Below are 22,337 nucleotides of genomic sequence, written 5' to 3'. Positions count from 1 at the left end.
AACACCGCCACACTCAGATTGCGTGATGCTGGGCAGGTTAAGCGCTCTACCAACCAAGCTACCCTCAGCCATAGTTTTTAAAGCTCTGTTGGTTTTGTTTTAGGGAGAATCTCACGTAATTCAGGCTGACCTGGAACTCATTGTGTAATTGACAATAACTTCCCCCTCTATACTAATGTGAATACAAATATATACCGCTACACACGGCTTGATGCCAGAGTCTGGGCCAAGGCTTGGCACGTGGTCTTGCTCTTTTTAAAACAACTTTCAAGGGGACCCTTGGACTAGGTTCATCCCTCCAGAGGCAGTCCCCAGTGACCATGTCCACCCCTCCGGAGGCAGTCCTGTGACCGGATATTATTCAGCTGTCACTGTGACAAAATACCTGAGACAGATGGAAAAGTTCACGTCTAAAAACCATGAAGTCACTGCACTGTGAAGAGTGCATTGTGGTCCGTGCATTCAGGAGGCAGAGGGCAGGTGGGTCTCCAGGAGTTCCAGGCCGGCCAGAGCTTCACAATGAGTCCACCTCTAACCATCCCCCGCCCCCATGCACACATGCCAAAACCAACCAAAAAACACTACAAACACATTATCTTCCTGTATACCTTTATGGGTCATACTTTTTTCAGAGGGAAGGGACAACCATATTTCTAAATCCCTTTATGACAGAAACTCTCAGCAGGAGGCAGTAACTCCAGTCACTATTATATTTGTCTCTACAGGTTTACCTGTTTTAGACACAGTAAATGGAGTCAGAGATCCACTGTCTCTACCTTGTTTCATTTCCGTATCTTGAGTTCCTAACCTACAGCCTGACCTACAGATTCCCACCACTGGTGTTGGATGCTGTTGCCCACTGTACAGATAATACTGAGGATACTTTACCTAAGGCCACACTCCGTGTGCTAGCAGCCAGCCTCTATGTTTTCAACCAGATGGAGATTCCCCTCACTAAACCTCCTTGGCTCCTGTCGTCCCCAAATGGGTTCCAACACCCATAGCTGTCTAAGTTACTTTCCTGTTGTGATAAAATACTCTGCCAAAGCAACTTAGGGAAGAGTTTTTATTTTAGCGTCAAGTTTCAGGGTACAGCGTCGCTGCAGGGAAGTCTAGGCAGAGGGTGGAGCAGTGGGTCACACTAGGAGCAGACAGAGTGCACGTGTTCTTGTGCTCAGCTCTTTGCCCTCAAACAGCTCAGGATCCTCCACCTAGGGACGGGACGATGCCAACTTATTTCTAGTAGGCTGGTTTCTACTTAACACGATCGAGATAACCCTCCACAGACATGCCCACAGGCCAACCTAATCTAGACCTCACTGAGAGGCCCTTGCCACGTGATCTAGATCCTGTCGAGTTGCCAGTCAAGGCTAAGCATCACAGAGCCAAGGCTATCACCTCCATCCTCATAGTTTCAGGCTCTTTTCAACTTCCTGACAAGCGGTTGGAGGTCTTCAGCAGGAAGCAGCAGGTGGTGTGGGAGGAAAATGGGTTAACGGGAAAGAGAAGCTTAGGCCGTCTTGCCCAGGTGAGTGGCCAATAGGGAAATTCTCTAGGAGAAAGTCCTGAACCCAAGCCCTAGAGGCTAACAATTAGTCAGTGGTTACCTGTTGTGCTTGCTGGAACTCACTGGGCTTACCCACTCACTCTGTTCAGACCGCAGGAATGCCATTCTTGCTAATCTTCCTGTGCCCTGAGAGAGCCGTGCCGAGATAAATCTACTAGGTCTAAGCCCAGAAATGTTCTAAGGTTTTGGTACAAATTTATACAGCCAGAGCCTAGAAGAAAAGATGCCTTTTTATTTTACATGGAAACCTTCCCTATCCTTTCCCTATCATCCCCCCAACACCCCCATTTCAAGCAATAAAACTGGAGGCAGGCAGAAGTTCGAGGTGGCCTGCTTAGGAGTCCTCCAGCACTTCCGTCCACTTAAGAGTCAATGTGACCCTGTTCTATAAAACCAGAAGGAGCCCAGCCACACCCAGTTGTAGCTATAAGCAAAACCCTGCAACTAGAAGCAGGCCCTGCTGATCGGAACTGTAAACTGGTCACGTCACTTCCCAGTGTGGTACAGGGCGCAGTGAACACAGTAAGTATGTTTTCTGGGCCTCTTTCTTAGACTGTTCCAAGAGGAGCCATCTTCCGGTTGGCCAGGTCTTGGCCTACTGATTGAAGACATGACTCTGGTCACTTCACTGACATAAGAAGGTATCCAGCTTGGGCTGGGAAGCAGAGTTCACAGTCTTTATTCTCACTTTCTGTTTACTCTTGGCCTTGGGCTTAACAGGCATTGGTCGGATAATGGTTGTGTCCATCTGGAAGTAGTATCAAGGAAGAAGCTTGGAGAGGGGACAGGAATACAGCACAAGATGCTCAGACCCTGGGTCAGGAAGTACACATACACTAGAGGAGGTGCAGCTCAGCCTACCTCAGGCTGTAGGCACCGGGAGTAAGGAACTTGGGGCTGCAGATCAGGGTATAGTGTGTGTCCCTAAGGCCAGCTCATGCCACGGCCACAGAAAAAGGATACAGGTTGGATGAATTTTGTTCGTCCTCCAAGCCCATCGAAGCCTATTCTTACCTAGGGAGAGGGAAGAGAAGAATGGGTTAGAGTAATGCACAGGGAGCTGACCACCTTGCCCCACCCTAAAGGCTGGCCACACGCCACACTCACCACATCTGTGCTGCAACGGGATTCTGCTGTGGTCCTGTTGGGCTGTTTCTGACCCCGGACAGCATTCCGGATGAAGAGAGGGAAGGCACCAGCCAGCTCCTCATCTGGCTCTCCTACACATCGCTGGCCACCCAGTGAGAGCTGGGACTCCTGTTGGGGTGATGCCAGAGTCAGACTTGAGAAGCAGCACAGCCACACAGGATACAGGCAGTGAGGGAGAAAGGACTGGAGGCAGAGGACAACGGGCCAGGGCCCACGGATAGCTCTGAAAAGTCTGTCCTGGGCCGGGGAGGGAACCTCAACCTGGTCTGTACTCTCAGAAATGGTTTTTCTTTTTCTTTGTTTTATTTTGTTTTGAAATGGTCTCACTAAAGTCCGGGATGCCCCGGAACTCACTATGCAGGGTTCTCCTCCTGCCTTAGCTTCCTGAGCGCCAGATTACACATAGGAACTACCACCCCCAGGTTAGAGGGCTAGGTTTCCTGTCAGTTCTGGCAAGGGCAGGACCGCTTGCATGTTTTTGAGGAACCCTGGCCCTTACCGACTTGGAGACTTTGGGTATCTTGAGGATGTCCTGCATGGGAGAGCTGTGAGAACAAGACAAGAAGGCAGGTAAGCAAGATGGCAGGCAGACTCAGCACACGTCCTTTAGAGGAGCCTCTGGACACACCCTGGGTACAGTCTGAAAAGACTAGTACCGAGTCGGGTAGACAGGACCAAGTCTCAGTCTGGGCTCTCGTTTCAATGCTCCCCAAGCTCTCGGGCTCCTCACCACGTCCCAGGGAGCCCAGCCAACTTCGTATGCACAGGAGGACAAGCATTTACAGCCTCAGTTGACAGCTGAAGAGGGAAGAGCTGCCGCTGTGTGACTCAGCTTCGGAGTGCGACCGGGCCAGCTGTGTGCTGCATGGGGGGTCACGCCATGCTTTGCCCTGTGTTCCCTTTCACTACCAGGGCCCAACACAACGGCTTCGTTCTCCCACATCCAAAGGCTCACATTAAGTTTTCCTGAGGACCAGAGATGGCTCAGCAGATAAAACTGTTTGCCACCAAGTCTATCAACCTGACTTTGATCTTTCGTTCCTACATGGTGCAAGGAGAGAACCAACTCTTACAAACAGTCCTCTGATCGCCATATGCCTCCCCCACACCCCCACAAAAACAGATGAACGAGATTTTAAAAATGTAGAAAGAACTCCCTTAGTGGAGTAGCACAGACCCATGCACATGAAGGAGCACAGTTGTGTGCAAGGCCAATGGCCTCCCCTCCTTGTTCCACTGCACGTCTAGAGCAGGTCCCACCTCACAGATCCACGGAGGTCCTCCTGTCTGCCTAAATGGAGACAGCCTCTGTTTCCGGAGTGGCAGGGTCATGGGATCCTGGCTTGAGATGGTCCTGCATTAAGCAGGAACCTCAGAGGCACATGGGAAAATTCAGAGTCGCACACCAGGACTCTGGTGGGCAGGCATTCAGGCTATTGGGATACCCGTCTCACCATCAGTTCAGATTTTCCCTACTGGGACTCACATCCCAACATGTCATCCTGAGGCTGAGGATGAGCAGGACTCACAGAGTGAGCACTCAAGCTGGGGTGGGGTGGGATTGGGGGCCTGGAGCCAGAGTCATCCTAGCCTAAGCAGCTGCACCAACCCCTCAGAGCCATGAGGGCAGGGATCACAGGTGACTTAGCTACGCCTTCCAGGTCACAGGTACCTCCAGGGACCAATACTCACCGTGCCCTCTCCACGCAGAGCTTCTTGGGGTGGCAATGCTGGGAGCTGGAGGTCTGGGCAGGAGGGGTATTTACATCAAAGGTAGCGTTGAGATCAATCTCATCACTGAAGGGTGGTCGGTGAAGCCTTGGCTTCAGCATCTCCACGGGGGCTGGGCTGAAGGTAGAGATAATCTCATTATTTGGGACTACAGTGATGACCTAGAGAGATCACAGCACCTCAGCTATCACAGGCAACTCAGCTTGGCCCTGGGAGTTGACTCGGGCACTGAGACAATAGTTTCCAAGCCTGAAGCAGGAGTTCAATCCTTGGAACCCATGTGGTAGGAGAAAAATGAATCCTTCCAGTTGTCTTCTGATGCATGCTGTGGTACACATGCACCTAAAGTCTCACACACACACACACACACACACACACACACACACACACACACACACACACACACACACACACACACATACACACACACAGGGTTGAAAGGAAGATATAGAAGAGGAGGAGGAAGAGGAAGAGGGGGAAAGAGACAGTTCAGCTCCAGGGACTCTCAATGCCCTCAGGGTCACCCCAGAGGCAGGCCTAATCTTTAAGAATATGCTAAGTGCTTCAGCTTTTGGATAGCCAGTTGACCATTGAAAATCTGGAAAAGGCAGGAAGTAAATAAAATCAAAACCAAACTCAAAAATGGGCTGGTGAGGTGGCTGCCCGGGAAAAGGCTGATGACCTGAGTTAGATCCCAGCGCCCAGATGGTGGCTAAGAACTGACTCCAAGTCATCTTCTGAGTCGTTCGTACAAGCATAACATGTAATACATGCACACTTGCTTAAAATAAACACAGTGGGGAAGATTTTAAACCAATGGATGAACGGGGCATTTCCCTCTGACTACACATACTCCTTTCTCTGAGCTCAGCGCAAGCCATGTTACCACAGAGTGCCGTGGATGGGAAGATGCTGCTGCTTATCAGAGCACATAGCATGCTGGTGGCTGGTACTTCAGGAGCTGACGGTGATGAAGACATGACATAGAAGACACTATACAGGGTTCTCAAGAGTAACTCTAGTAACAGAAAGATGCTCGTATGGTCAATTTAAAAAGCAATACAGAAGATGGGTGTAATGTCACACACCTATGATCTCAGAAAAGACGAGCATGAGTTCAAAGCCAGATTGGGCTACAAGGGCTTGAGGGCAGCCTACGCTATCTATCAAGACTGCCTAAAAGAGAATATAAAAACCACATGCATGTTCAAGCCAGGCCCACACACCTCCGAATCCCAGCCGAGCGAGGATTCTCTGTGAATTTGAGGCTGGCTTGATTTATATAGTGAGTTCCAGGACAGCCTGAGATCCTGTCTCAGAAAACAAAACTATATATGCATGTACGAGCGATCCTATGACTTGGTACCTTCTCCTCCATACACCTGGGACTCCATGGTGTTTCCTTCACTATAGTACAGGCTTGCCTTGAGGCACTCTGAGTGTTCCCTCACCTCTGAGACAGTCACCTATGGCCAATTTACAGAGCTTCAAGTGTCAGAGGCCTCAGGAAATGAGGCAAAGCACTCAAAGCCTTCCTTCCTAAGCCAGAGCCAAAGCCCCAGGCAGATGTGTTACCTGTGACAGAGTTGTCAGCACATCCTGCATGAACTCAGCTGCTATCAGTCCTGCCCTGAAATGAAGGTCTCCCCAGATCTCACCAGAATTAGGAGCCCTTAGGGCCCGTGAGAGATGTCTTCCTAACACTTCCCCTATAGCTCCTTTTCCTCTGACCTCAGTGGGCAAGAGCTATGGTGCACTTTGTAAAACTGAGGGAAAGGAAGGGCAAGACTCCTTTGGAGCTGCCTCCAGGTTCTCCTCAGACCTCTGAACGACAAGTCCAAGCTGAAGCGTGAGGCCAGGTCTAGCAAGGCTCAAGGCAGGGCCACCTCCCGAGGCTACCCTAACATCACAGAAGCCTGGCTAGGGATGTGGCTCAGGTAGTGCAGTGCTAGCCTAGCATGCCTGAGGCTCTGTATTCAACCCTGCCTCTGCACAAACAGCCGTGGTAGTGCGTGATGTAATCCTAGCACTCAGGATACAGAGCCAGAAAGATAGGGAGTTCAAGATCATACTCAGCTACATAGGGACTTTGAAACCAGCCTGTGCTGTATGAGACCCTGCCTCAAAAAGAGAAATTAAATAAAATGATGGCTAGAGAGATGGCTAAGTGGTTAAGAGCCCTGGCTGCTCTTCCAGAGGTCCTGAGTTCAGATCCCAGAGATCACATGGCGGCTGATCTGAGGCCCTCTTCTGGTGTGCAGACGTACATGTAAAGCACTAAAACGACAGCAGCCCCACCACAACAAATGAGGCGCGGGCCCTGCCAGCAACACCCAGACACTTCCACAAGACACTGAGCATGGCCAGGGCAATGTGAGCCTCACCCAGAAGACAGAACTCACAAGGGGCAGGCTGGGAGGCATGAAGCAACTCTGAAAACAGCTCAAGGAATCAAGCGGTAGGCACAGGTTGAAATGAGGGACATGGAGCAGGTCCTAGAGGTATCTTCCAGAAACATTCCCAACAGTATGTACTCTTCTTAGGAAGAATCTGCACCCACAGGGCTGACACATGAAGGCTGGCCGAGTCCTGGCCCACCTGCCACCTGCCTCTCTCCTCCAAGACCACCTTAGCACTGCCCCAGGGACTTTGAACTCACCTGGATTTCTCTTCCTTCAGATTTAATAGTGGTTTCATGAATGTGACTACACATCCCATATCTATTAGGAAAGTTTAAGCCAAACCATACGCCAACAAGTTAGTTCTCAAGGGAGAAAGGCAGAGGCACTTGTGGATCAGAGAAAACCAGACACTCCCAAGCCCTGGAGCCAGGAGCCTGTTTCTGAGACCTTGAGTCCTAGGAGGAAGAGCCTGGAGTTCAGAATAGACTATGCTGAGTTAAAAGGGCTAATGCTAAAAGCAACAGTCCTATTACCCGAGTTTTCATGCCTAGAAAGACTGGTGACAGCAGGGAATCTGTCATCCTGCACACAACGGGATAGGCAGCCCAGCCGGCTCTGCACTCGTAGGTTTGGCTAATGCAGTGCCCTCCTGATTTGAGAGACCAGAACTGTCCTCTCAGTGCCAAGGTCAGATGTGGCCCTGGCATGAAGCTTACTGAGCACACAGTAGGCTCATTCCCTCCTGGGCGCTCCAGACCAGATTTTATAACATGGTGCTTACTGAGCTGGGCGGACTCGTCTAACCTACAAAAACAAGGCTGCAGCTGACAGTCAATACCTAATACAGGAGCACGGGCCCAGAACAGCCTGTGTGGTAAAGGAAATTAGAAAAGGCAGGTATGCAGAGTCCCTTGTGTTTTCCTCACTATAAAAACCAGGCACTGAGGACAACTGTGTGAATGGACCCTGAGGTTCACAGAATAGAAGCTAGAGGGAGCACCATCAGGGAGCTGTGGGTATTCTAGAGAATGAATCTCTGTCTCTAGCCTGAGGTGGCCTGGGCTCCAAGGTTTCCTCTACAGTATATAATTTTTGAGATTGTCGTTTTCCTAAGGGCATGTACTATACCTATGTAAGCTCTTGACAAGACCCTCATGCTACATGGGACTTCAGAGAAGGCATGGCCAGTGGCTGGGTGTGGTGGGAGGAAGAACCAGGGACAGAGCTTACGAGTTGTCAAAATCAACCCAGTGTTGGACCGCACGGCAGACCATGTGTCCACCACAGTCCCACAGTTCTCAGGTCATCATAAACTGTAACAGGCGGGTAGTTTTGGCTCTATAGAGAGATGCTAAGGAAAAAAAGTAAGAGCTGGCGAGATGGCTCAGAGAGTGAGGGCGCTTCTGCACAAGCCTGGAAACTTCTGTTAGATCTCTTCAACCATGTAGAAGCAAAAGGAGAGAAATGACTCCACAAAGTTACACTCTGACCTCTTTACTGTGATCCGCACAACCACACACACACACACACACACACACACACACACACACACACACACACACACACACACACACACACACAGTGTGCTATCTGGCTGAGGAAGCTGGTCAGCACAACAGTGCTTTTCCTCAGTGAGGAAAGGCAGAAGCAAACATGGCAGCAGGAAGAAGTGTTTTCCTATGGTTGGCAATGGCACTGTAGGATCCTAAGAAACCACTTACATCTAAGCCCACCCCGTGAATGTCCCACGATGCAGTATTGAGGAGCTGAGATACAGAGGAGAGTCAGGGGGCACAATACCCAGGGACAAAGGGGAGCGTTGGAAGGCACTGAATGGGTAAATTTCACCAGCAGAAAGAGGAGACATATTGATTTGCCAAAACATGTTGAAAAGTGACTTCAGTAAAACTCTGGGTTGTTGAAAGGAGCTTTCAATTTGGCTCCCCCGCTAGGGTCCTCCAGCAGGCAGAAGACAGCCTCCAGAATATTCTTAGCCAGCCCATTTCTGTGAAAAACACTCAGGAAGATTAAAGCCTGCTCCTGGCAAGGACACGAATCCCTGGGTCTTTTGGCTCCCTCTGCTGGCAGCCTTAAAGCACACACTCCTGAACCCGAGGGATTATTTATTTATTTTGGACTCTGGCTGTCCTGGAACTAGGCTCTGTAGACCAGGCTGGTCTCGAACTCATAGATATCTGTCTGCCTCTGCCTCCTGAATGCTAGGATTGAACATATGAACCCACACCACCAGGCTGCGAGGAGGTTATTCTAGAGTGAACACTTTCAAGTATGTTTCAGAGATGGGGGCAGGCAGATGCACGTGGTGAGAAACTCCAGGACACCCCAATACAACCGCCACTCCTGCCCTGTCCTCGGACTACTCAAAGGCTTTCTCTGCCTTTCCTTGTCAGATCCCAAATTCTCTCAAAGCTACATTCCAGTTAGAGCCTGGCTGGCTCTCTGGCAGAAGGCCCACAAATACCTTCTATCCCACCAAAGCCAGGAGTGCAGGCTCTCTCAGCCTGTGATCCCCGAATCACCCCAGAAGGGTAGCCAACCTCTCAAAAACCAGGCGGCTGACAGTCTCACTGGTCACTGGAGGCAGGCTCAAGGTCCCCTGCAGGATCGTTAGCTTCTTTCTTAGGCTCTGGAGAAGAGAGAGGACAGAGAGAAAGGCTGAGGCGCTGAGGACACCCGCCTGTGTGAAGGGTACAGGAAACAGGGGGGACTGACCACCAACACCAGGCCTGAGAACTCCTCTTGGTGGAGTCCTCACTCTGGTGATTAGAAGCCTTGGAGGTAAGAACTGAGCAGATCACAAAGGAAGATCCGTGGTGCCCTTGGCCTCTGCTGAGAAGGTAGGTGTGTCTGAAGGCCAGAAGAGGGTGAGGGTGCATATGCTGACCCACCTCCCCAACCCAGGAGGATACAGAGAGCCCAGAAACATCACCCACTGCCAACAGGTTTCCAGGCAGAAACAGTCCATCCAGAGGCACAGAACAACCCCTCATTTCTCACAGGCCAGGGTGTCTCACCGTGATCTCCTTGTCAGCGCTCTGTAAGTCCTTCTGGGCTGACCTCAGTTCTAACTTGGCCTGGTCCAGCTCAGTATTGACAGTCTTCAGCTATAAGAAAGGACAAGCCAGTGGTACCACATGTCCTGCCCCTACCTGCTGCTACCCACTGTATGGTTGGGATAGAGTCTAAAAAAACAAAAAACAAAACAAAAAAAAAACAAAAACAAAATCAAAAAAAACTGGAGGCACAGGGGAGACCCCAGACCTCAACTAAGCAGATATATCTAGGGTTGCCTGGGAGCGAGCGCTTCCCTCTACACATTGCAGCCTGTAGAAGACAAAAGCAGCTGGCCCGGGTACAAAGCAGGTCTCTGACGCTGCCACACTGGAGACTTGTACTCTCCAAGCCTCATCCCTTCACGAACTGGTTTCCCAAGTGACAATAACAGTAAGGCATAAGCAGTGCCTGTAGACCACTCTCTCTGGCCCAGTGGTGTCATGCTAGCCGAGCTCAGGAGACCAGGCTACCTCTTTCCCCTTTCCCCCACTCAGTCACCTTGCTCTTAGAAGACGCCAAGTCTTTCCTCAGCCTGTCAGCCAGCTCCCCTGAGGCCTTCCGAGCTTCCTTCAGATTCTCATACTCTCTGCAAAGTGGCCATGGGAAGAGAGGACAGAACAGCACACCCTGATGGTATAGTCTGTACCATGCTGGGCCACAGAACCAACCTAACAAAGGCCTCGCCAAATTAGCTCTTCATCCTGCCTCTAGACGCCCACTGCATATGTAATAAGGTAGAGAAACAAGAACTGGTCTCTGTCACCTGCAGGGACTGTGCCTTCAGTACTCAAGCCTCACTAGGGGGCTCCCTACCACCCCAAATGGAGGCATTGGATTCGCTGTGCCTTTAGGGCAAGCAGTTCCTTTCTCCAGCTTCGTCTCACCACCGCAAGAAAGGACAAGGTGAGTTTGCTCCTGAAGTCAGGCAGGGTCAGGACAGTGCTGACGGAAAACAGACTCCAGATCTCACGGCTGAGAACTGCATGAGCTTCCTAGAAACAACATTTTGAACCACCCATACTCTGTTCTCTCAGCAGTTCTAGGGCAAATCTCTCTCTCCATGCAGGAAAGTGGAGGTCAGAGGGGCCTCGGAAGTGGCCTAGGAGCTGGAGTTCACCTTATGACAATATGGTTCTAGAACCTGCTCCTTCACAGTATCTGCACTGCGGAAGGCGACAGCAGAGGCACGGCGGGGCTTACGTACTTCTTGAGGGATATGCAGTACACAGCCAGTTGCTCCACTGCTGACTGCCCCACACCCATGTCTCGGATCATCTCCTCCACCTCAGACCGCTGGCTCTGGAGTAGGAGCTCAATTCTGAAAAACATTCCCGGCCCACGGCATTGAAATCTGGAGGCTGATGGTTAGTCTGCCTCCCTTTGCTGCCGTTGCTATGGCAACAGCCTGGGCTGCTAGGATGCTTTAGCAGGTGGGTGTGCCTAAGGAAAGGTTCCACAGCAGAGATGAGCTCAGCTCCAGGGATGCTTCTGAGGAAAAAGGTGCTGACAGAGGACTTCAAGGTCAGGGACTTCATACAGAGAGGCTCCTGGAGGGAGAGGCACAGCGAGCCACCTTCCCATAGGCAACAGGACAAGGAGCGTAGCAAGAGTACTCACAGAAAGGGAAGGGGCCCATAGAGGTTAAGAAAGGAAATCTGTGGCCATAGGTACCTGGGAATCTGAGTCGAAGGGTGAACAAAACCCATTTCCAGCTGCAGCCCTGAGAATTGCACCCCCTATTCCCAGGGCCCTAGGTGTGAAAGGACGGTACAGAGGCCAGCTAGACTCACTGCTCCATGGTTTTCATCTTGCTCTTGAGTTGGCGGGCCTCCTCCTGAGCGTGTTTGGTCTCATCCCGCTGCTGCTCCAGGAATTTCATCTGTTTCTGAAGAACAAGTGCGCCCATACACCTTCTCAGCGAGTCTCAGAACCACAGCCACTGAGAGCTGTCTGTACTGTATGTTTTGTTTGGTTTTGGACAGGGTTTCATATACCCCAGATTGAACTCACTATGTAGCCAAGGATAACCATAAACCCCTGATCTTCCCGTGTCCTCTTCCCAAGTGCTGGGATTCTAGGAGTGGCCCTCCATATTTGCCTATCTTTTGAAGATGCTGGTAAACTGCAGGAGATCAAACCCGAGGGCCCCTCATGCTGATCTCGTCTGTGTGTGCTCTGTGTGCGTGTGTCTGTGTCTCTCTGTGTGTGAAGAGCTGGGGATCCAGCCCAGGCTTTGAACCACAGCCCTTCCTTGGCCTATGCTTCTCTGCTAAAGAGGCTTTCAGGACAGCCGTTCCTCACTCCTGGAGACGTGCCTTGCTATAGGCTTACTGGCTCAGGCTTACTGTGATGTGCCAAGGCTCTACGGGCTTGGTCTCATGGCACATGCTTGCATACAGCAGTAGAAGTCAAGAGCACAAACTCTTATCTAGTCACACAGACACAAAGCACCAGAACAGGAGAGCCAAGCCAGGAACTGTCCTCAGCGTGGGACCATTCCATGTCTGACCATACATCAGAGATTGCTCTGCAAACCTGGTGCTAGTTTGTTCCCTCCCACTGACTAGGCCATGTGATGCAGCCAGACCTCTAAGCAAGAACAGAAAATGAATATCCTAGGGCCTTGTCTGTTCACAAGGATGGCTCCCATCCCTTTCAAATGGCACCCAGCAAGGGCTGCTCCTGCCTACAAGGCTAGAATATCAATCGAGAGTTCAGATCAATCGCCTCGTGGCCCTCGGAGAGCAAGAGGCTCGAGAACCCAGGCTGATACAAAATTCATCTGGGTCTAGGCCTGCTTGCTCTACAGGCTTTGATCTGCTCGGTCAGCTCAGCACAGCGGACTTCAAAGGCCTTTGCTCCTCCCTCGGATGCTGTTTGATCTGGCTCCAGAGAGCAGCCCCGCCAAGGACTGGAGTCCTAATGGAAGATTCTTCAGACTGGCCTCCTCAGTGGAGTATGAGCCACTTTTGGAAACATGGCCCAGCCTACTCAGGACTCCATTGAGCAGGCCCTCTGTGAAATGCTGGGAAGGCCTTGTTAACCTGATACAAAATCCATAAGCCCCTTTCCTTATGGGCTAGATGGGTATGGGCTAGAAGGGCCGTGGGAAGAAGAGACGCTCCTTCACTTTACTACTGTGTAAACAAAGGTATTGGCTGAGGCAGAAAGCGAAGACATCATCAGAAGTGTGAGCCTTGGCTGGGCATGGTGGGGCAAGCTTTTAATCTCTGCCTTGGGAGGCAGGGGCAGGTAGACCACTGTGTGCTCCAAACCAGCCATGGCTGTAGCCATCCCTCCCACCGACTCTGAGGACTTACTTTCAGGGTGGAACACAGCATCTCTGCCTTGTTTAAAGCGTTCTGCAGGGACTCCACAGTGGCATTGCGTTCCTCCAATGTGTCCCGTAGAGTGTCGATAATGGCCTGGCTGTCCCGTTTCTCCCTGTCTGGAGCAGGAGCAGAGGGGAGCAAGGCAGATGCCCATTCACGCATGAGAACCTTGACCCTTGAAACCGAGCAGCTCCTCCTTGAGCCAGGTAAGAGCAAGGCACAGGCGAGAGTTGGGCAGCCTGCGTCTCTCTCTGCCATGCACCAAGTCTAAGCTAATGCTTTCGCTTAGGAGACAGGCTCTCCTTCTTCCTGCTTGAACCCTCTGGGTAGGCGTCACTTTTCTCCCTCTCCTTTGGGTCTAGTTAATTCATCCTTCCAGAACTCAAGCAAATGCCTGCCAAATTCAGCAGGGCCAGCCCAGAAGACACAAACCCACCAGGTGGGGCCCTCCTAAAACTGCTCCTGGGTACGAAGTTCCAGGCAGTGAAGAGAGGGGGGCCAGCCTGGCCTAGGCAGGCAGCTTCAGTCACCTCTCTTCTTTTGGGTAAGTTATAAGAGCTAGCGAGACTCTGGGGCACACAAAGCAGATGAGCCCCTGGCGTTGGCAGAGGTTGGAGGCCTTCCTCTCAGGCTTCCTCCCTCTAACACCCAAGTCAGAGACTGCCCAGGACCTCTTGTCTCTTGCTAGCTTACCTTTTTGGGAGAGCTGGGCCTTGACACTGTCCAGTTCATTCTGCAAGACAATTCACATGATAAGCCACAGGAACACAGTATAGCTAGCCTCCACTGAGCCTCCCATGAGGCTGTGGGGAGCCCAGGATCAGTGAAGACTATTGGTCAGGAATGGACCCAATATACTTTAAAGCCAAGCCAACAAAGACTGTCTACAGAGCTTTTTAAAAAAACAAAACAAAAAAACCAAGGTGTCACTGGATGGCTCAGGCCGTCCTGGAACTCACTATGTGGATCGAGTTGGCCTTGAACTCTCAGAAATCCACCTGCCTCTGCCTCCATAGTGTTAGGATTAAAGGCGTGTATCACCATGCCTGGTATGGGACATTTTTCTTTTTTCAAGATTTATTTATTTCTAGACAGAAGAGACAGCTCAGCAACTAAGAGCTGCTCTTCCAGGGCTGGAGAGATGGCTCAGCGGTTAAGAGCACCCGACTGCTCTTCCAGAGGTCCTGAGTTCAATTCCCAGCAACCACATGGTGGCTCACAACCATCTGTAAAGAGATCCCATTCCCTCTTCCGGTGTATCTGAAGACAGCTACAGTGTACTTATATATAATAAATGAATAAATAAATCTTAAAAAAAAAAAAAAAAAAAAAAAAAAAAGAGCTGCTCTTCCAGAGACCCTGAGTTCAATTCCCTGCAACCACATGGTGGCTCACAACCATCTTAATGAGATCCAATGCCCTCTTCTGGCATGCAGGCATACATAAATAACCTCATACGCATAAAATACATAAATCTTTTTTTTTTTAATTTATTTATTATATATACTATAGCTGTCTTCAGATACACCAGAAGAGGGCATCAGATCTCCTTACAGATGGTTGTGAGCCACCATGTGGTTGCTGGGAACTGAACTCATGACCTCTGGAAGAGCAGTCGGGTGCTCTTAACCGCTGAGCCATCTCTCCAGCCCAAATCTTTTAATATTATTTATTTTTTATATGTGTCAGTATTTTGCCTGCATCATATCAAGCGTGTGTATTCACACTGCCCCCTGAGGCCAGAAGAAGGTGTCTGGTTCCCTGAAAAGGGAATTATGGACAGTTGTCAGCTGCCACATAGGTGCTAGGAATCAAACCGTCATCTGCTAGAGCAGCCAGCACCCAGAAACAATGAACCATCTCTCCAGCCTCTCTTTGAGACTTTTAAAAAGGTAAGAAAGCTGTAGGAAATGAATCCCACAGGAAGTGGAGTTTGGCCAACAGCAGAGGCTTCTGAGGCTCCTGGTCCTACCACATCCTGACACTCTCAGAGCACTAGCTGTGCTCACCTGGGAACAGAACAGGGGTGGCCAAGCACTCTGAACCACTACTAGTTCTCTCCATCCTGCCTCAGTCTACCTCTTTCCAAGTTCCAGGATGGCTCTGAGAGGCTGGGGTAAAAGAAATCCAGTTCCCATTTGGGAGTCTAGAGAGCTCAATGTCCCTGTGAGCAAGAGAGATGCCTTCAGTTAGGTGAACAAAGGTTTTTACAGCACACTTCCAGGTTCAGACAAGCGTCCATTGTGGAAGACTCTGGGCAGACTTTCCTCTAGATCATCCTTTAAACATTAAGAGAACACTCAGAATTTCACATGTGACCAAGAGAAAGGCCCCCACTCCAAGCCGCTGCCCAGGACTGGGGGGCAGGAGCTCCTGGCAGCTGGGCTGGGGACTAAGGACTAAACAACCGGGAATGGAACCAGTAGATAGGTAAGAACATGCAGGGTCTGTCTGAGATCAGACACTGACACCCCATAATCTCCTGGCTCCTTCCACACCTCAGCAGGATACTTTCCAAGTCCTTGCTCCAAACTATTCAAGATGTGGCCTCCCTGTCTAACAGACTTGGCTTTGAAAGCTAAAGAAAAGGCTGGAAGCTGCCTTTGTTGTCTCCATCACAGGGAGGACACCTCTTAAAGCTGGGAGCAGTTACCATGACGATGAGCAGGCTGGCTCTAAACACAAAAGCTCAACCCATCTTGAAGCTCGGAGGTTTCAAGGACATCACAACATCCAGGGGATTCAGGTCAAATGAGTTGTAATCTTGACAGATTCTCAGCAAATTAACCCTTACAGCCCAGCAATCACTTGCAAACTCCAACTCAATTTCATCAAGACATTCTGCCAATCCAGCTTCCTCAAACTAAAAGGAAGGAGATTTTGGACTGGAGGGGGAAATGGGAGACTATAGAAGGTGACCTGGTTATCCTCTCTGAGGTCTGGCTTTCCATCTGGTTAGAAATCCTGATTACAGGGGCATTGCCCTCTACGGCTGGGCTTTTGAAAGGCCCAGGCATTTACACCATGTGCTCCAGGCAAGTCTGAGTCCCAGTCAGGTTAGGGGATGGTGGATTCACACATCTTCCTGGACCAGTGAGAATGGAAGGACCATTCTCTGACCTGTCACTAACTGGCCAGCGAGAAAGTGGGTTGGTCAGGAAAACCATAAGTTCTTCATACGGCTCAGTCTTAGAAGCACATTACATCCTTTGGTCCAAGGAGCCCCAAAAGCCCAAGGGGAGATAGACTAGTCAATTGGCCCTCTCCTCTTACACTGTAGGCCTCTGATGACTGTCTCAAGGTCACTTGCCTGCACCTTGATAGCTCCACTCACTCTGGGCACTTTTTCTAAGTAGAAAGGTAAACTTCCAGAGGGTTTAGAATTTAGTAGGAGGAGATAAATTCTGTGTACCTTTAAGAATTCTGCATCCAAGACACTCTCCTCTTCCTGGGCAAGGTCAAAAAAGAGCTTGTTGATGATAGTCTTTTTGCCAACCTGGATGGGAAAACAAGACAGAGAAGAACGGTGAAGTGTGGTCAAAGGTGAGGAGGAAGGCCTGAGCATGGGTTGGACTGCCTGCCACGTGTTCCAGGTCTGCTTGCAGACCTCACTTTCCAGTGTGCGTCCTTTTGAGTCAGAAGACTTCTTCATTCCCACACGTACACAGAGTCAGGACTGCTGGTCTGCTGGTGGATGAAGTCATGTCTATGCACAGGGACATCTGCTAATATTAGAGGAGGCCACATACACACAAGTGAAGCCTAGGTATGAAAGTCCATCTCCCAGCCACCCGTGGGGTGTAAGCAGGCCTCCTCACACACAGATGTTTGGGAGTATCAACTGGCTTCAAACCAAGAGGTCAAAAGTCAGAGCGTTTCTCCTTCAGAGATGTCTTCCCCATTCCCTGCTTTCTGGGAAGAAGGGGTATAGGTCTTCAGATGAGATGTCCCCATTCCATCATCCTTACCTGGATTCTACACTGGGGGCAGGTCCGACTTGGTGCTGTCTCAAACCACTGGATTAGGCTACAGTGAAAACAGAATAGAAAACTAGTAATCCTGGCATGGCTGGGGATACAGGTCACATGACCACTGTTATTAGCTCCTCTTTGACACAGGCGGCCCCGCCTGCCTGCCTGCCTGCCTGCCCACCTACCTGCCTGCTGGCCAGGAGAAGCTATCACTGCAGGCAGGACAGTCCTGAAGGCCTGAGCAGTGCTGTTGTTTGGGGTTTGAAGTCTTGGCCCAGGGCAGTTCTTTGCAAATGGCTTGTACAGTGTAGGTAACAGACAAGCTCACATTCTCTCAGAGATCCAGTCTCTGGTAATCCCCAACTTTAGATTGAAGCTACACTCTTAGAGCTACACCCTTAAGTAATGGTAAAAGCAAACCATGGCCAGATTTACATAATTTATTGGTATGGACAGGCATCAAATATTAACTGAAACAGTTGCCCATAGGTGTGCTGGTTCCTAACTGTAACCCTCGGGCTAGGCTAGAGGATCACAAGCTCCAAACCAGCCTAGACTTTGGAGAGAGACTGCGGGTAAGAGTGAGGCAGCCTTCTTCACCCGAGGAATAAGAGACAAACTCCCCTTTGAAAACCATCTCACATGTCCAAATATTTCCTATAAATACATTAAAAACTACAAATACATTCAAAGGCCACGTACAACTAAACTAAAGCTAATCAGGCACAGGAGTTAACTAAGGAGCACACTATCAATGAATCATTAAAACATGATGAAAAGAAGTTAGACACACGCACAAAAGCATATTCTGTATGATCTCATCTGCATAAAAGAAAAACACATGCAAAGTGGTACCTTTATGTGTGTGTGTGGGCGGCTGGTGGGGATAATCAGAAGGGCACGTGAGGTAAGGTTTTTAATGCAGACATTATCCTTTTTTTCTGAGGGGCTGGAGAGCAAACCCAGGTCCCCATTCATGCGGGACCAGTGCTGTACCAGTGAGCTACCCTCCCGATCCTATACCATGCTTCTAGATCTGCATTCTGGCTGCACAGATGTGCTGGGCTTGAGACAACCCTACAAGCTATGCACTTTTACCACGTGTACTTTCTGTAGTTTCTTCTACAGTATTTCAACAGAATATAGTAAGGAAGACAGTGGCTCGTGCCTAAGACAAGGTGTTCGTCAAGTTAAGGCCAGGCTAGGGTACATGTGAAAAAACTGGAATCTTTTTGTTGCAGGAAAGTTGGGGGCATATACTGGAACATTATGGTGCACACCTGAAATTTCAGCAAGTAGGGGGCTGAGGCAAGAGGATTATGAGTTCGAAGCCAACCTGGGTTACATAATGAGAACTTGTCTAAAACTCTGTGCACGTGCCTGTGTGTGATTTAGCTCGGGGTAGAGCATGGGATTAGTACATACCAGTCCGTGTTTACAATGTGTAGCACTAAAAAACAATAGAATGGTGTTTAAAAGCCAGCTTGTGCAACTCAGAGATGTGAGAGAGAACTAGAGAGACACACAGACAGAGAGAGAGAGAGAGGGAGACAGACAGAGACGCAGAGAGAGAAGTCGGCAGCTGTTGTGGAAAATAGTATGCCAGTTCCGAAAAAAACCTAAATATAGAATCTCCATATGGCCCAGTCTTTCCGCTCCCAGGTATACATTCTAAGAACTGGAAACAAGGACTCAGACAGGTATCTGTACAGCGGTTCACAGAAGCATTATTCACAGCCGTCAAAATCTGGAAATACCTGTCTATCAACAAACGAGCGGATAAACAAAATATGGTATTTTCATACATACAATTAAACATTGGCCACAACAGCAATGAAATTCTGATACACGCTAAGAGATGGGTGAATGTTAAAATTAGTATGCTACGTGGAATTCTGGAAAGGGCAGAGAATACAGGACTCCACCTACACGGGATCCCAGGAATGGGGAACTCAGGGACACGAGGAGCAGCAGAGGGTCTCAGGGGCTGGGAGGAGTTACACAGAGAGTTAGTATTCAATGGGGTGTGTGCTTCTGTCCAGCTGATGGCACGTTCGGATAACGACACTGAAGGTTACATAATGGGGTTGGGGATTTAGCTCAGTGGTAGAGCGCTTGCCTAGCAAGCGCAAGGCCCTGGGTTCGGTCCCCAGCTCCAAAAAAAAAAAAGAAAAGAAGGTTACATAACATTGCTAATGTACTTAATGCCACTGAATCAGCATCTGAGGATGGTTAAAACAGAGCTGGAGAGATGGCTCAGCGGTTAAGGGCACTGACTGCTCTTCCAGAGGTCCTGAGTTCAAATCCCAGCAACCACATGGTGGCTCACAACCATCTGGAATGGGGATCCAATGCCCTCATCTGGTGTGTCTGAAGACAGCGACAGTGTACGCATATACATAAAATAATCTTAAAAGAAAAAAAAGATGTTTAAAAGAGTGCTGGGTGGGGTGGTATACAGTTTTAATTTCCAAGCTCAGATGGATCTCCTTGTTCATGGTCAGCTACATAGTAAGACCCTGTCTCAAAAAAAAAAAAAAATGTTTATTCAAATATACGTGGGGGTAGGAAGGCCTTGGAATGTAGCTCAATGAACAGTGCCAAGCGTGCACAAAGCCCCAGCATTATTCAATCCTTAGCATTATATAAATCAAGCATGGTGGTACGTACTTCCCGCACTTGAGAGATCAAGACAGGATGATCAGAAACCCAGGGTCATCCCTGGCTATGCAACAAGTTCAAGGCCAGCCTAGGATACACGAGACAAAGTACATAGGTAGGTGGGAGCCGGGAGTGGTGGTTCTCACCTGCAATCCCAGGACTCAGGAGGCTGAGGCAGGAGGACTGCCTTGAATCTCAGACAAGCCAACACTACACAGCAAGACCCTATTTCAAAAACAAAACAAACAAACAAAAATAGATACAAGGCCTGGGGGGATAAACCGGCCACAGAGCCCTTGCCTTCCATGCCTGGGGCGTGGATCTGAGGGATGGGGACACATGGAGCGAACACCTGCAGTCTGAGCTCTAGGAGGCTGAAGAAATAGAACCAGTTCTCCTGAGCCATGCACAGCGAGGCTTGTTTGTTTGTGTTTAAAAGGCTGGAGAGAGGATAGCTCACTGGTTGAAGGTAGGCGTTGGTACTGCTTTTCCAGCTGTCCTGAGTTCAGTTCCCAGCAGCCACATCGGGTGACTCACAACTGTCTGTAGTTCCAGTTCCATGGAGATCAGACGACTTTGGCCTCTGTGGTTACGTGCACTCCCATGCACATAGCCACACAAACACACACATAGAACACATAACTTAAAATATGTGGTTCTGTTTGTTTGTTTGTTTGTTTGTTTGTTTGACACAAAGTCTCGGAGAGTCCAGGCTGACTTCTACCTTACTTTTGTAGCTGAGACTGACCTTAAAACTCCCGATCATTCTGTCTCCACACTTTCCCTCCTCTCCAGCCTGTACTGGGATATGCAACACTGCAGACTGCAACACTGGGTTTTTTGTTTGTTTGTTTGTTTGTTTTTCTTTTCTTTTCTTTTTTTCCGGAGCTGGGGACAGAACCCAGGGCCTTGTGCTTGCTAGGCAAACGCTCTACCACTGAGCTAAATCCCCAATCTGTAACACTGGTTTTAAACAAAGCTTTTCAAATAAGAGACACCCGTAGTGTTCACACCTCTTCCTGCCTCTTGGACCCTTTTGCCCCTCCCAAACCTCCCAGTCTCCCCAAAGGACTTCTTTTCTACCTTATTTTCTCTTTTGTTGGGAGCTTTGAACCAGCCTGCCCAGTTGCAAAGGGACTGTCTTTTGTCATTCACGAAACAGTTAAGTGTCAGGACCCCTTGACAGGAAGACATTTCCTTGCCATTCCAAGTTAAGTCAGGTTTCCTGGAGTGTCTGATCAACGAGATGTTTCTGGATGAAAACAACCCAATTCATCCAGCAAACGACACAGACTCTCAAAGGTTGCCAAAAACCTACCAAGTTGTTGGTCAATTTTTTGAATCTCAAATAAAATGCTTCGTTAGTGCAGTAAAAGTTCATCTTCGCTCAGACTAATAATTTTAAAGGCACATTTCTTAGCACCTAACTCTTTTCACCGTATCCCTCCCTGGGCTACCCGTATCACTTCCACCTGGCCCATTTCTGCCCACGTTGGAAAGCTTCCGTGAGGCTCCTCTAATGTCGTCGTCACTTGTCTTAGATCCGAGGATGGATTGTCTCTATGGACAACCAATGGCGTTAGCGTCTAAATGGTTCTAGGACACGCACCGGGGCCCTACACCTCGCCGTCACTCACCATTGCAGATGAAAAGTGTGGCCACAGTGGATGGCAGCCACGTCACGGGAGTGATCGAAGAAATCGGAGCAGATAGTGCACAGCGCGCGGATAGGCATGATGGCTCGGCTCAAGCAGCACAGAGAGCCAGCAGCCAGCAACAGACACAGTTGGGTGGCCGAACCGGCCGCGGTTCCCACTCCTTCAAATTTCGCTCCACCGCACGACTTCCGGCAGTGAACCGGAAGTCATAACAAACCCACGTCTGAGTGCTCCCCCCTGATTGGACAAACTTCGGGGCGGGACGCTGGGACGGCTGCAATAAACAGCCCGCCAGCCGTGTGGAATCCTGGGACGTAGGTCTTTGGAGTCTAAGTGCATCTACCGGAAAAAAACAAAAACAAAACAAAAAAACCAAAAACCTGTGATAGACTGTGGCAGAAAACAGTGAAGCTACAGTCTGACCCCTATCCCTGCCAAGCGGGGCATTGTCTCAAGCTGGAGCCGGTGAGAAGCGAACCAGACCCTTTCTTGCTGCACTTTGGGACAGTCAAATAGACTGGCATGCCAAGAAAAAGGGATGATGGTACCATGGCTATGGAAAGTAATAGGCCATACGCTGGAAACCCGCAGTTCCCGACAGAAAGAAGCCCCCCCACTTTCTCAGCCTTCTATTATGATGACCTTGTAAAGATGGATAGGTTAAGTCCTAACCCTTCAAACCACTACACTAGCCCTGGCTTCATTCAAATATGACCTAATAACCTTTGAGATTAGGTAGACACTAGGGCCAGTAATTTAGCCCTAACCTCCCAGGATTCCTCATGCCTGGG

The 22,337-nt window shown here is 49.6% G+C and overlaps 1 protein-coding gene across 1 annotated transcript; it reads right to left on the bottom strand.

Moving 5' to 3' along the window:
* Positions 1–1,776: 1,776 nt before the first annotated feature.
* Positions 1,777–22,301, bottom strand: Traip (TRAF interacting protein). The gene is made up of 15 exons (XM_032910582.1): positions 21,526–22,301; positions 17,225–17,282; positions 16,669–16,752; positions 13,950–13,989; positions 13,245–13,372; positions 11,715–11,809; positions 11,129–11,242; positions 10,423–10,510; positions 9,885–9,974; positions 9,408–9,496; positions 4,409–4,564; positions 3,216–3,261; positions 2,675–2,824; positions 2,531–2,581; positions 1,777–2,315 (listed from the first exon to the last, which is right to left on the bottom strand). Exons 1-15 carry the CDS (start codon positions 21,621–21,623, stop codon positions 2,193–2,195), a joined length of 1,410 nt encoding a protein of 469 aa, XP_032766473.1. The 5' UTR covers positions 21,624–22,301; the 3' UTR covers positions 1,777–2,192.
* Positions 22,302–22,337: the final 36 nt, after the last annotated feature.

This window comes from Rattus rattus, chromosome 8, assembly GCF_011064425.1.
Source record: "Rattus rattus isolate New Zealand chromosome 8, Rrattus_CSIRO_v1, whole genome shotgun sequence".
Classification (NCBI taxonomy): domain Eukaryota; kingdom Metazoa; phylum Chordata; class Mammalia; order Rodentia; family Muridae; genus Rattus; species Rattus rattus.
This window is presented reverse-complemented; position numbering and strand designations above follow the sequence as displayed.

Bases quoted from the DNA above. Each gene is read 5' to 3' on its own strand.
- Traip (XM_032910582.1), bottom strand. From the start codon at position 21,623: ATGCCTATCCGCGCGCTGTGCACTATCTGCTCCGATTTCTTCGATCAC. The intron at 9,497-9,884 runs GTGAGACACCCT...TCTCTTCTCCAG, and splicing joins GCGCTGACAAGGAGATCACG to AGCCTAAGAAAGAAGCTAAC. The intron at 3,262-4,408 runs GTGAGTATTGGT...TTGTTCTCACAG, and splicing joins CTCTGCGTGGAGAGGGCACG to CTCTCCCATGCAGGACATCC.